The sequence below is a fragment of the Mobula birostris genome, chromosome 23 (genome assembly GCF_030028105.1).
Source record: "Mobula birostris isolate sMobBir1 chromosome 23, sMobBir1.hap1, whole genome shotgun sequence".
Classification (NCBI taxonomy): Eukaryota; Metazoa; Chordata; class Chondrichthyes; order Myliobatiformes; family Myliobatidae; genus Mobula; species Mobula birostris.
The window spans coordinates 13303975-13318351 of record NC_092392.1 but is presented as its reverse complement, the minus strand read 5'-3'; the positions used below and the strand labels follow the sequence as shown (position 1 = coordinate 13318351).

General features: G+C 39.6%; 1 protein-coding gene across 1 annotated transcript in view; it reads left to right on the top strand.

Annotated features, from left to right (window-relative positions):
- The window catches only part of dennd6b (DENN/MADD domain containing 6B), a 99415-nt gene that overhangs the window by 22171 nt on the left and 62867 nt on the right, over positions 1-14377 (top strand). The window contains exons 2-5 of the mRNA XM_072241049.1: positions 676-714; positions 2454-2496; positions 8943-9055; positions 11946-12026. Coding sequence (XP_072097150.1) covers positions 676-714; positions 2454-2496; positions 8943-9055; positions 11946-12026 — 276 coding nt within the window. The remainder of the gene's footprint in view (positions 1-675; positions 715-2453; positions 2497-8942; positions 9056-11945; positions 12027-14377) is intronic.

The window sequence follows — 14377 nt, the reverse complement described above, 5'->3', positions numbered from 1 at the left end:
TAAAACAACAGAACCACAGAACAATGAGCTGCCAGTCCTGCCCCTCCTGCAACCAAGTCTCACTAATGGCTACAATGTCATAATTCTAGATACTGATCCATGCCCTAATCTCATCTGCCTTTCATACAATACTTATTGTAATAAAAGATAAGCACCTCTTGGATCCTGTGCCAGGTCTCACCAGAAACTAGGGAACCTCAGCAAAATTTGACCCATCATGTGGAACACACTGACAGATTCTCTCCTCTGAATGTCTTGGCATGTCACAGACTTGCATGTTTTGCAGCACTTGTGTCAGTTTCCTCTGTTGAGCACAGGCAGTTTGAAAGGAATTGTCAACACGCAGTGTGTTGTTCATTATCCTAATTTATTCTCCTTTTGCATCCTCTTCCTCTCAATTACAAACATATCATTAATGTCTTGCAATAACTTCCACAAAAGTCAGAATAACCTAATAAACTACTATATTAATGCAACCTGAATATTGGATATTTTTTGTTGGATAATGTGCCATTTATAACTGGCCATGTTAAAAGAACATGGTTTGGGTACTGATATGTACATAAATTATTTGCTGGATAAGATTGAAGCTGTTGTTTTGTAGTGAGATAATTTATTTTGTTCTTTTTATGAAATGCCTTCTGCTAAGCTGTTTATATATTTTTGATTCCTCAGCTTGTATATCCCCATGATATGCGGCTCACAGAGAAAGAGGTAAGATAGTAAATTAATAGAATGACTATTCGTTTAATGACTCCATTAACAGTCTTGCATGAATCTGACAAACCTTCTGAAGTCTGAAATGCCTCAGAAAGGAAAAGATTGCTCAAATTGATGTCAGTTGTCCCTTCCTCAGAGATCAACCCAACTCACTAACTTCTCATACAGCCATCAAAGAAGTCGATAATTTTTGTTGGGATGGTGAACTGAAGTTAGTGAAAAAGAAAATTTTGTCTTTGATCTAAATAAAATCCCACTCTCAGTTGCTTGGTTATCTCATGAACTCCATCGCACCTTATGCTAATGTAGATTTTTCTAAGCTAGTGTGAGGTGGTTTATTGCTATTGTTCCCCCCCGCCCCCCCCCACTCCTGAGTCAAATTGTCGTGTGCTTGAAGGCATTATAGGATCCGAGCACATGATCTAGACTGATATGCAATTGCATTATGAAGTAAACATTTGAAATTATCAACTTGCTTTTATCTTTTTGATGAGAGGACAGATCAGGTGATCAGGTAGACAAGATAAATTTCAATTTTTTGTTGTTCTGGCCAGCATTTATCCCTCAAGCAAACAGGTAAACAGTTGTAAGTGGTCTAAAATACAAACAGAAGATGGTGGAAATGCTGAGCAGACAAGGTAGCTTTCGTGGAAAAGAAACAAAATTGATGTTAGGTGATGTCTGTCAGATTAATTGATAGTTTAGTTTGCTACAGTTTGTGGAGCTCAGCTTGATAATTTAGCCAACACATTTTCCAACTAAGAAATGACATTAGGTTTATATTCCTTATTCTTTGCATGAAAATGCACAGGATAGATGAATGTAGGTCATCTGCAGGTAGAAATACTTGTACGGTGCTGTACTGTACCATTCCATGTACTATTTTAACACTTTTGGCTAATGACTAAGTGAGCTTTATAAGTGTCTTACTTTCCTGTCAATAGATTTGTAATTTTGTCTTAAATGCCACTACTTAATATAGTAAAACTCCAATAATCTGCTGTCAGACTATTGAGAAATCATTAAAGTTTGGTATCTGGCTGCTCTTCCCCTGATGTGTTAGGGCACTGGTTCCTGCCCTCCCTCTGATGCATTGGAGCCCCGATTCCCACACAGGTGAAGTGAAGATTGAATTTTGATAAAATATTCTTGAAACATCATTTTTCTCCCCCCCCATGCTGCTTGACCTGCTGAGTATTTCAAGCATTTTGCATTTTTCATTTTTGTTTTATATGCCCAATCATCTGTACTTTTTATATTGCAAAGATTAAACGAAGATTTATACTGCTGTTCAATTACATTCAAAAGGCAAGTATGAAAACAAAGCACAAATCTGATGGGATTTCTATTTAATTATCTTAGAACACTCTTTGAAACAATTGTGAAATTGTGGTGAGGAACGAAATTTGTGCTCCAAGTCTTGAATGCTGAGTAATCCCTGAAATTCCTCTTCCTCTTTCTTAATGTACTGTAATACCTGTACAGATGGAAAGAGACTTTGTTTGTGGGAATATGGAATGGATTGAAAATAATTACGTTTTTCAAGTTCCATTTAATGTTCTTTCACTTTCATCTTTTTGAAGTCATTCTGTTTTGTGGCTATTAGCAAAGAAGTCAATGAGACTTTTTCATCTTCAGTAACGGAGACATTTATTTTGCTTCACCTTTGGTCAGTCTCATTAACTTGACATTTGTTTTATCTCTCTTTTTGCTTCTCTTTTCCTAATTTTCAGAAAACCAGCATCTGCTACCTCTCTTTTCCAGATTCCTACTCTGGTAAGAAATTTACTCAAATGAGGTTTTTATTTTTCTTTGACATCTTTTCTACAAAACACCATTCAATGTTCTGACCTTTATATTGCTATTATTACATTTCTCTTTTTAAAAATCACTACTGGTTTGTTTGGAAAGAAATCCAGAGACAATTCAACTTGACAAAATTAACATTTAGGAAGGATAGCATCTTAATATATAAAACTTTCTTCCAAGTAATAAATGCACATATTTCTTGTGTTTAAAAAATAGTTGACAATATCATAAAGCAAATATCCAGCATCTTCTTGCATTTTCCATTTTTTAAAAACTTGAGACATACAATTTTAAGAACGAAGGGAATACCTAGAAATCCTGGTGGGTGCAGGATTGCTCGCTCTTTTCCATATCTTCCATAATTTTTACTATTGTTTCCTTTTGCTTTTGAGTTGTTGTTGTTGCTTGGGTTGTTCTGCTGAATATTGTGGGGTGCCATGTTGGCACCTGAACGTGAGGCAACACGTACATCCTTGGCTGTCCCAAGTACATCCTTGGGTTATGTTGATTGCTAGCGCAAATGATGTATTTCACTGTATGTTTCTACATACATGTGATAAATAAATGAACCTACATCTGAATTTGAATATGAATCTAAATAATCTTGATTGCACCTGGGTAGTAGCTTTAGTGGGAAACTTGAAATGTTCATTGGTATACTTGAATCCTTTAATGGTTCTGAACACCATGGGGCCTTTTTAAATAACTTCTAATGTGATTCAGCATGTCCCACATATTGGGGATTTGCTAAGAGGTTTCCTGTAGAATACAGGTTTCTTTGGTTTTCGACTCTTGAGATATCCCAGCACTGTAGTTATTGGTCTGATCAAAGTAAACATGTCAGATTTTGGCAATACAATATACAAAAAGGAAGTACTCAACAGGTCAGATAGCTTCTGTGGAGAGAGAAAAGCGTTGTTATTGGTTGATGACTTTATGTATCAACTAGCCAGTTACAAATGGTTATCTGGAACTGTTGGAGTATTATTGAGTCCTGTGGTCAATCATGTATGTAGGCAGAACATGAGTTTCTGTACATTGACCTCATGTTGGCCTTTGTTAGAGCATTTAAGGTGCCAAACATAGAGCTATTAAAATGGGAACAGCATGAGCAACTGGAAGTTCAGGGACACCTTTGCCAATTACATGTCAGCAATTACATGAGAGAAATGAGTTATGAGGACACAAATGGATGTATTACCTGTTTAATGTCAACAGTAGGATACAAAATTGAGGAGTGCACAGCAGCATAGTTGGTAGATCTGTGACCTTATACATAGCTCTTTGACCAGGTTCAATCCTGGTACTATATAGTCATAGTCATACTTTATTGATCCCGGGGGAAATTGGTTTTTGTTACAGTTGCACCATAAAAAATAAATAGTAATAAAACCATAAATAGTTAAATAGTAATATGTAAATTATGCCAGTAAATTATGAAATAAGTCCAGGACCAGCCTATTGGCTCAGGGTGTCTGATCCTCCAAGGGAGGAGTTGTAAAGTTTGATGGCCACAGGCAGGGAATGACTTCCTATGATGCTCTGTGTTGCATCTCGGTGGAATGAGTCTCTGGCTGAATGTACTCCTGTGCCCAACCAGTACATTATGTAGTGGATGGGAGACATTGTCCAAGATGGCATGCAACTTGGACAGCATCCTCTTTTCAGACACCACCGTGAGAGAGTCCAGTTCCATCCCCACAACATCACTGGCCTTATGAATGAGTTTGTTGATTCTGTTGGTGTCTGCTACCCTCAGCCTGCTGCCCCAGCACACAACAGCAAACATGATAGCACTGGCCACCACAGACTCGTAGAACATCCTCAGCATCGTCTAGCAGATGTTAAAGGACCTCAGTCTCCTCAGGAAATAGAGACGGCTCTGACTCTTCTTGTAGACAGCCTCAGTGTTCTTTGACCAGTCCAGTTTATTGTCAATTCGTATCCCCAGGTATTTGTAATCCTCCACCATGTCCACACTGACCCCTTGGATGGAAACAGAGGTCACCGGTACATTAGCTCTCCTCAGGTCTACCACCAGCTTCTTAGTCTTTTTCACATTGAGCTGCAGATAATTCTGCTCACACCATGTGACAAAGTTTCCTACCGTAGCCCTGTACTCAGCCTCATCTCCCTTGCTGATGCATCCAACTATGGCAGAGTCATCCAAAAACTTCTGAAGATGACAAGACTGTGTGCAGTAGTTGAAGTCCGAGGTGTAAACGGTGAAAAGAAAGGGAGACAAGACAGTCCCCTGTGGAGCTCCAGTGTTGCTGATCACTCTGTCGGACACACAGTGTTGCAAGCACACGTACTGTGGTCTGCCAGTCAGGTAATCAAGAACCCATGACACCAGGGAAGCATCCACCTGCATCGCTGTCAGCTTCTCCCCCAGCAGAGCAGGGCGGATGGTGTTGAATGCACTGGAGAAGTCAAAAAACATGACCCTCACAGTGCTCACTGGCTTGTCCAGGTGGGCGTAGACACGGTTCAGCAGGTAGACGATGGCATCCTCAGCTCCTAGTCAGGGCTGGTAGGCGAACTGGAGGGGATCTAAGTGTGGCCTGACCATAGGCTGGAGCAGCTCCAGAACAAGTCTCTCCAGGGTATTCATGATGTGGGAGGTCAATGCCACTGGTCTGTAGTCATTGAGACTGCTGGGGCGCGGCGTCTTCAGCACAGGGACGAGGCAGGATGTCTTCCACAGTACAGGAACCCTCCGGAGCCTCAGGCTCAGGTTGAATACATGGTGAAGTACTCCACATAGCTGAGGGGCACAGGCTTTGAGCACCCTGGTACTGACACCATCCGGTCCTGCAGCCTTGCCTGGGTTGAGACGTTTCAGCTGTCTTCTCACCTGTTCAGCTGTGAAGCCCACCGTGGTGGTTTCGTATGGGGAAGGGGTACAGTCATGAGAGCAGGGTGGGGGACTGTGAGGAGGGGTAGGAGGGGAGAGTGGAATATGTGTTGGTTGGGGGCTGACAACAGTTGGCTCATGTGGGGGATGGGCAGGGGCCACAATGTCAAATCTGTTAAAGAACAGGTTAAGTTCATTGGCCCTGTCCACACTGCCTTCAGCTCCTCTGTTGCTAGTTTGCCAGAACCCAGTGATGGTCCTCATCCCCCTCCAGACCTCTCTCATGTTGTTCTGCTGGAGTTTCCACTCAAGCTTCCTCCTGTACCTGTCTTTAGCCTCCCTGATCCTGGCTTTCAGGTCCCTCTGTATTGCCCTCAGCTCCTCCCTATTTCCATTTCTAAACGCCCTCTTTTTAGCGTTCAGGATGTCCTTAATGTCCTTTGTCACTCATGGCTTGTTATTTGAATAATAGAGGACAGTTCTTGTTGGAACATTGCAGTCCACACAGAAGTTAATGTAATCAGTGATGCATTCTGTGAGCCCATCAATATCCTCTCCATGTGGCTCACAGAGTGCCTGCCAATCTGTCACCTCAAAACAACCCTGAAGTGCCTCATGAGCCTCCTTCAACCATTTTCTCACTATCCTCGAGGTTGCAGGTTTACTCTTCACCAGAGGCATGTAGCAGGGTTTTAGATGCACCAGGTTGTGATCTGTGATATGGGTAGAATTTGAACATTCCTCTTGTAAGTTTAAGGTGGCGCTACTGGAGGTGTGTGACAGCTTACTGGTAGTTAGAAAGGCAAGGAATTCAACTAAAAACATTACTTGTAACATCTATACTGAAGCAAATTGTGGTGAACTATCACTGCAGACAGTGAGGAGACAGGTGGAGGCGAGGCTGATTTGAGGGGTGAGTCGTGCTGAGACATTGCGAGGTGCAGCGTGTTTGATCCTGGGTTGCAGATGGAGTTGGCAACACTGCTGGAGATGGAGTGAGCAATTTGGAGAGGAGTAGATATGGAAGAGTTTCGATGCCTGCCCACCTGACCGGGATGCGAGGTTGGATCACTCCAAGTGTCGAGCTGATGTGGTGAGATCAAGAATGGCTTTGGGCTCAGCAGCCCAAGCATATTGTGGTGCTGGGGCCCAGGTCCTAGAGCGAGGCACTGCCTGGTGCTTAGACAATTTAAGTGCCAGTCCAGATAGACTGGAAGCCTGTGTGTCAGGACCAGAGGCGAGTGTTGGGCTGATTTTGCTCACTCTCCTGTGAATGTTCATTCCTTTCTCTCTGGCACTGAGGCTGTGAACTGATCAGCTGCTGTGCATTTTTGCCCTGCTGGTGTGATGAGCGGTGACTCCAGCTGCTCTGGGAGTGGATCTGGGGTCTCGGTCTGGTTCAGAATGCTGTTGGCTTGCTTCTGTTGTTCACATGATTTGTGTTTTTTTTCTCTCTCTTCCTCTGTGCTGTTGTTTTTGGCCTTTTTTAAAAAAAATTGGGTTATTCGGGTTTCTTGCTTTGTGTCTGTCTGTAAGCAGACAACTCTCAAAGGTGTATAATTTATACATTCTTCGATAATAAATGTACTTTGAATCTTAACCATGAGGTTTTCTTTGGATGCTCTGTTCTTTCACTCACATCCTAACGATCTATTAGTAGGCTAAATGGCCTCTGAAAATTGCTTTCAGTGTGTAGGATCTGGGGGTGGTTCATTGGAATGTAGCAAAAATCAATTTGGACTAGCATTGGATTTATGTAAATACTTAATGTCCACCATGGGTTCATTGGGTTGAGGGGCCTGGTTCCTACTCCATGAGTCAATGATAAGTCATGTTTATAATCTCAGTTTCAAAATGAGTTAGCATTGCTGTGAGATTATAAATGAGTGTGGTATAATAATGCATATTTAAATTATATAGTACTGTTTATCACGTACATCAGAAGTTCGAGGTACAGTAACTTAGCTGTTTGAATTTAGAATTGGCTTGTCCGTAGAAGATAGAGGGTAGTGGTCGATGGGACTTCTGGCTGGGGCTCTTGACTGCTGATGTTCCACAGGGACCTGCACTTAGTCCTCTGCTGCTTATGATATGTGTAAATAAACTGGATGAACATGTGGATGGGTGGATTAGTAAATTTGCTGATGATTGCTGGTGCTTCGGATAGTGTAGAAGATTTGTCAGAGGGTACAATGGGATATTGATCAATTGCAGATATCGGCAGAGAAATGGTCAAATGTGAGGTGTTGCACTTTGGCAGGTTAAATCTAAAGGGACAGTATGCTATTAATTCCAAGACCCTTAACAGTATTGATGTACAGAGGGATCTTGGGACTCTGATCCCTGAAAGTGGCTGCACAGGTTGATAAGGCAATAAAGATTATGTATTGCATGCTTTTCTTTATTAGTTGAGGCATGAGTTCAAGTGCTGGGTCATTATGCTGCAGCTTTATAAATGTCTAGTTAGTCAGAATCTGGAATAGTGAGTTCTGGTCGTCCTATTATAGGAAAGGTGCGGAGCCTTTGGATAAGGTATAGAAGAAGGTTACCAGGATGCTGCCTGGATTAGAGGGCATGTGTGGTGAGGAGTGGTTTGACAGAGTTGAGTTGCTTTCTCAGTAGTGGTGGAGGTTGAGGGGAGACCTGATAGAAGCTTATAAGATTATGAGAGAGAGAGGTAGACTGGTGTCTTTCTCCCAGGGTTGAAATGTCTAAATCTAGACGGCATACATTTAAGGTGAGAGTGAGCAAGCCCAAAGAAGATGTGCTGGGCAGTTTTTTTTTACAGTATGGTGGTTGCTGGCAGTGGTAATGGAGATAGTTACAACAGAGCCATTTAAGAAGCTCTTGGATAGGCACATGCATGTGCAAAGAATAGGGATTTAGACAGTCTGAACGCAGAAGAGGTTAGTTTAATTAGACATTCAATTACCAGTTTAATAAGTTCAGTACAACAACATGGGCTGCAGAGCCTGTTCCTATGCTATACTGTTCTAAGTTCGTATTTTCCCTTGAGTTTGAAACATTGGACAGTGCCATGACACCTGCTCTTAAAGGACTTTGACCCTATGTCACTGTGGACTGCCTTGCTGTTGCAGCTTGACATGTTCATGTTCTGAAATCAGGTTGAATTGTTAGATTTTGTAGTCTGAGTGTGCTTGCATCACTGAGGCAAACTGACACTATGCAATAACTTGCTTGACGTTGGAATTTCAGTATCTTTTTCAGCACCAAGTGCTGCTCACTAGCCACTTCTAAAGGAGCTCCCTATCTGAAGTACTTTTAGCTAAAATCCTAGCCCTTGCTTCATTATCTTTTCTTTGCCCGGTCTCAAGTTTATGTCTGTAGACTCATCGATTCTGACCTGTTTTCTCTCCTATATTTTGTTGACATTAACTTTAATCATTTTCTGTAGTCATTTTCCTTCGTCACCCTTGTCTTTACATTTGTGGTTCAATATCTCTTTCCATGTGCAAAATCCAATTTAATCCCAAAGTTTTTTGGAATGTTTCTGTGTCTTTACAATTATGAGCCATTATTGTTACTGACGCTTTAGGTTGTCTTGGAGACACACAGTTCAGCTTTCGAATCCGACAGTCAGTGGGACACAAACTGTCTGCGATTGGAGATGAAGAGAAGTACAACCGAGATGCCCCAATTGTTCTTCAGGTGTGTTTAACAGAATGTTCAAATCCTCTATTTTCCAGTAGCAAAGACCTTGATCATCCACTTATAAAAACATATAGTGACACAAGGCAGAATAATCTGAAGCTGGACTAAGTCTTAGCCAGGTCTTCCTGATCAACCCTACTTCCCCTCCCTACATAACCCCTAATCACTTCCCCTTCCCCAAGTTTACTCTGTTACCCTCCATGGTCTGTCCTCTGCTTCCTTCCATCTCTAGTCTGCTTTTTAATTGTATCTGAAAATAACGTGAAACATACTGAAAATTATTCCACTGTTATAAACACTGACTCTGCCAATTAATTGTATGTTTTTTCACCACTGTTTGAGCACATCCTTCAATTCCTTTAAAGGATACCTGGCGAGGATAATTTAAAAAGGAAATTATGCTAAAATAACTTTTACTGGGTATGTTGATCAAGGAACATAAAGATTGATATAGTACTGTGGTTAACATGTGAATGATCTAACAAAACACCATGGACAAAGTAGTGCATAGTACATTGAAACTATTGAGGTTGAAAGTTCAATAGCAATGTGGATATGAATTTGGCTAAACAATAGAGATGAAGAGAGTTTTTTTTCCAAGATTGGAGGGTAAAGTATTTTAGTGCTTTCCAGGTGTAGGTTGAGTACCCCTTATCTGAAATTCCGAAATCCGAAAACCTCCAAAACCTGAAAATTTTTTGAGCGCTGATATGACATCACAAATGGAAAATTTCACCAGGCACCGGGAAGGTTCCCAGGCAATGCTCTGGTTTCTGTGCACCACGACAGTTCTGAGAAGTGACCTCACATATGTAATGAACAAGAGTTAATGAAAAATAGAAAATCACTGCATAAAGCAAAAAATGAAGATCTCATTCGTGTATTGAAAGAGTGGATTAATTAGTGTCAGAGAGAACATATGCCACTTAACGGTATGTGCTATCATAATGCAAGCAATGATCTCTCACAACAAACTGAAAGTTGAAGGTAATTGAATATTCAGCAGGCTGGTTGGAAAAATTTAAGAAAAAGCACAGCATTAATTTTTAAAAGATTTGTGGTGATAAAGCATCTGCTGATCATGAAGCAGCAGAGAAATTCATTGATGAGTTTGACAAGATCGTCGCTGATGAAAAATCTGACACGCTGCATCAGTATATATGTGTGATGAACAAGTGGAAGGCTGCTTACCGGTAGCACATTATTTCAGAGTTGGAAATGATGGCGATCCTAAGTTATCTCATTATATATTCCAAAATCTGAAAAAAATCCAAAACACTTCTGGCCTTAAGCATTTCAGATAAAAGTTACTCAACATGTATTTGGATTATTGTTCTTTTTAATATAATTACTTAAATTGATTATCGGTAATACAGTTCCAAAGTTTGCAGATTATGTGAAAACCAGGTAGTCCTAAGGAGTGAGAAGGAACTTGCTGTCTCTTCTAAATTATCCTTTCAAAAATCCAGCTGCTGTCTTTTACCATGGCCTTAGGAAACTCGATGGCCAACTCTATACAAACGAAAGTAAAGTCTGAGCTGTCAGCCTCAATAAAAATACTTAAATTGACATTTCAGCTTTTTAAAAAAATCCATTCATCCATCTAATTCCAGCTCAGTTGTTTTGTTTTCCCAAATCTATTTTTGCTTATCATCTCCCCCGAGTTTCTGCTGAACCAATATTGCTTGTTTTTAGCAGCTGGTGTCGTAGGATGTATTTCAAAGATTAAGGGAAGATTTGATAGAAGCATTTGTAATTAAGTACAACACTGACAAGAACTTGAAAAACGAGAGCAAGAGGAGGTCACAGAGACTTTTGAGTTTGACATAGGTCCACAATTCCTATACCATTTCCCTGTCCTGATGTTGTATGATTTGATTGCTAAAACCCTCCAAAGATGTATTGATGTCAGTGTTGACTATATTCAAAGAATAAATATACACCAGCCTTTTTATAGAACATTTTCCAATACTTAAAATGATCTGAGTGAGGAAATTACTCCTCAGTTTCGCACTAAATTATCATCCATTTATTTTGAGAATATGCCTAATTTTATATCTTTTACTTAGGAGAAATAGTTTGTCCTCCTCTACCCTGTCAAAACTCTAATGTTTCAATGAGATCACACTGTATTCTTCAAAAACTTCAAGGTACTAAGGCTCATTGAGTGAAAATTCGTCTCATAGGGTAATCTCGCATTCCTTCTAAAGCAGGCAAACCTCCAGTTGATGATAAGTGAACTAAAGACAGTTCTCCACATCTGTTTCGTGGGAGCACTATATAACTGTAAGAAGACTTTATTGTTCTTATACTCCAAACCATAAAACATAAAAGATAGGAGCGGAATAAGGACATCCAGCTCAGTGATTCTGCTGTGCCATTCAATCATGGTTGATTTACCTTCTCTCTTAATTCCATTCTCCTGCCTTCTCCCCATAACCTTTGATGCCCTTACTGATCAAGAACCTATGAACCACCATTTTAAATATACCTAATCACTTGACCTACACAGCTGTGTGTCTTACTTTGTACCAAATATTCCAGGTTGCTTGCTTGCAATATCGATGTATTAAGTTTTTTTTATGATTTGTGTGCAGATCTGACTGAATAGCAACAATAATTCATTTCTTGCCTTTTTAAAAACTAAATTCTTCTTACCTATTTTATATATATGTGAAATAATTTTTATATTTCTCTGGCTGATTTTTTTGTCCCATTGTATGCTTTTGCAACTCTTTTGCTTCATTCAGAGAAGCTGCAGGAAAATGGATAAAGAGCAGCGGATTTGATTAATTGAATAGATCTTTCAAAGAGTTCACCATGATGGACTCTGCTACTATTACATGATATGGTTCATATGCTAATAGACTCAAATTACATTTTTCAGTGGGATCGAGCACATTACTATGGATTTGTCTACTTCCGACAAGTCAAGGATAGTACAATAAAACGGGGATATTTTCAAAAGGTAATCGAATTTCTAAAATAAAATTGATTTGATTATTTTGTGGATTAGGTTCAACACTTTAATAAGAATATATTTTATTTGGTTAGATTTATGTTAATGGAAATGGTTAAGGGACTAAAGGCACTAAGTTTCATTATTTAATGACCTTGTCCTAAGAACCTTTGCCTGTCTTATTGAAAAATAGTTTGTTTTCAGTTTGAGCAATGTGCAACCTTTCAGCATGTCACTTATGCAGTATGAATAATGTTATCTAATATGAACTCTGCAAAGTATACTTCTAAGTAGTTTTTGGGCAGAACATGAGCATTGTAGAAATTTTTCTGTGACATCACGAGCAGTGCTGGTTTTTGTCAGCATGTAAAGCAATTCTGTCAGTTGGTCCCTTACAAAATAAAGATAGTGTTAACCAGAATGAATTATTCCATCCTGTTCCAAAGGTAGAACCCATGTTCATAAAGCCTCTTTAAAGTAGCAGATAGCATTCGAAGAAATGTTAATTTTTTTTAAAATGGTGCTGAATAGCTTAAAGAGAGATGAAGGCACCTGAGCAAAATCTTGGTTTGAGCAGTAGGTCATAAGGGATGTATTAAAAGAGGAAAGAGATAGTTTGTCAAAAGGTTTAAGGAGGGGTGGTCGAGATTCTGATATCTGAAGACATGATATTTAGGAATACATATGTCCAGTATTGGAATAACATGTACTGTACCTGTCTGAGAGTTTAAGTTTGGATAAAATTACCAATCTTATGCAATGTATGGAAGGTTTTGATCAGTGAGATAAGAAATTTTAAAACTAAGTTTTGTTAATTCAATCGTAGTGTAGGTGGGCGAACACGGGACTTAACGTATGATATGGGCAAAATAATTTTGAAGGAACACAAGTTTAGAGTCTGATTGAACTTCAGTTGCCAGAGTGTGGGACTGTATCCAGCAAACAGTATGGCGAAGGATTGTGAAGATGGTGACTTTGGTCTTCCCAATAAGCAGAGCAATTATTTGTTTAATAATGGACTTTATCACAATTTAGAAACAATGGACTGATTGAGAAAAGTGGTGGTGAGATATAGCTGTAGATCATCAATGTATATACAGAAGCTGATGATGTGTTTTCAAGTGATGTTGCTACGGGTTTTCATGTTGATGATAGATCCTTTAGAAATACCTGAATTACTGCTGGCACCGGCAGAGAAGTCATTCCTGGCCATTCATTTGCAGGGCCTCCCTATTTCCCTTTGCAAATATGCTGCCTCTCCTCAAAGTCCGCTTTCCCATCAATCTCTCCACAGCAAACTTCAATAATTTACACACTATCTTTTCATCTGTGTAATTGTGTAAATTGTGAATGGCTGAGAGACTAGGATTGATCATATCCCATGAGTAAATTTGCCAACCTGAAACCAAAACACTTATTCTGGAGTTTTTAGTCTTTTAACAATAGTCATTTATCTGTCCTAGTGACTTTAAGTTATCACACCAAACAATGTTGTTGTGCCTTTCTGCGCCAAATGGCACATTGGGTGGCACCCTTTCCATTTCATTTTCTGTTTTTGTCTGTTTTTTTTTATGAGGCCAAGTTGCTAGCTCAATGCTCAACCCAGCACGGTTGGAAAGCCTGCAAGGAGCCGGCCAGATTTGAACCTGGGACCACACGCCTTGAAGTCCAGTGTGGATGGATGCTGCTACACCACTGGCCGGCTAACACTAAAGATTATTACATATCAAATAATTAAAAAAAAGACAAGATATAGACATCCACTGGATTGCCTTTTCCCTCATTAAAACCATAATTACGATTTTATTAGTGCCATGTTGCAATGTTTTTAAGGATGAGTTTCAGCATTAGACTGGATTGTGTAAAAGGGTCAGATTTCCTTTCATGAAGGACATTTTTTACGACAATCTAATAGTTACATGGTTACCATTACTAGTGCAAACCTTTTTATTTCAAACTTTAGTGAAATTTGAATACTTCATACTTTATTGTTGCCAAACAATTGATACTAGAACGTACAATCATCACAGTGATATTTGATACTGTGCTTCCCGCTCCCTGGATTACAAATATTAAATATTAAAAAATATTAAAAATAGTAAAAATTAATAAATATTAAAGATTTAAATTATAAATCATAAATAGAAAATAGAAAAATGGAAAGTAAGGTAGTGCAAAAAAACCAAGAAGCAGATCTGGATATTTGGAGGGTACGGCCCAGATCCGGGTCAAGATCTGTTCAGCAGTCTTATCACAGTTGGAAAGAAGCTGTTCCCAAATCTGGCCATACAAGTCTTCTAGCTCCTGAGCCTTCTCTCGGAGGGAAGAGGGACGAAAAGTGTGTTGGCTGGGTGGGTTGT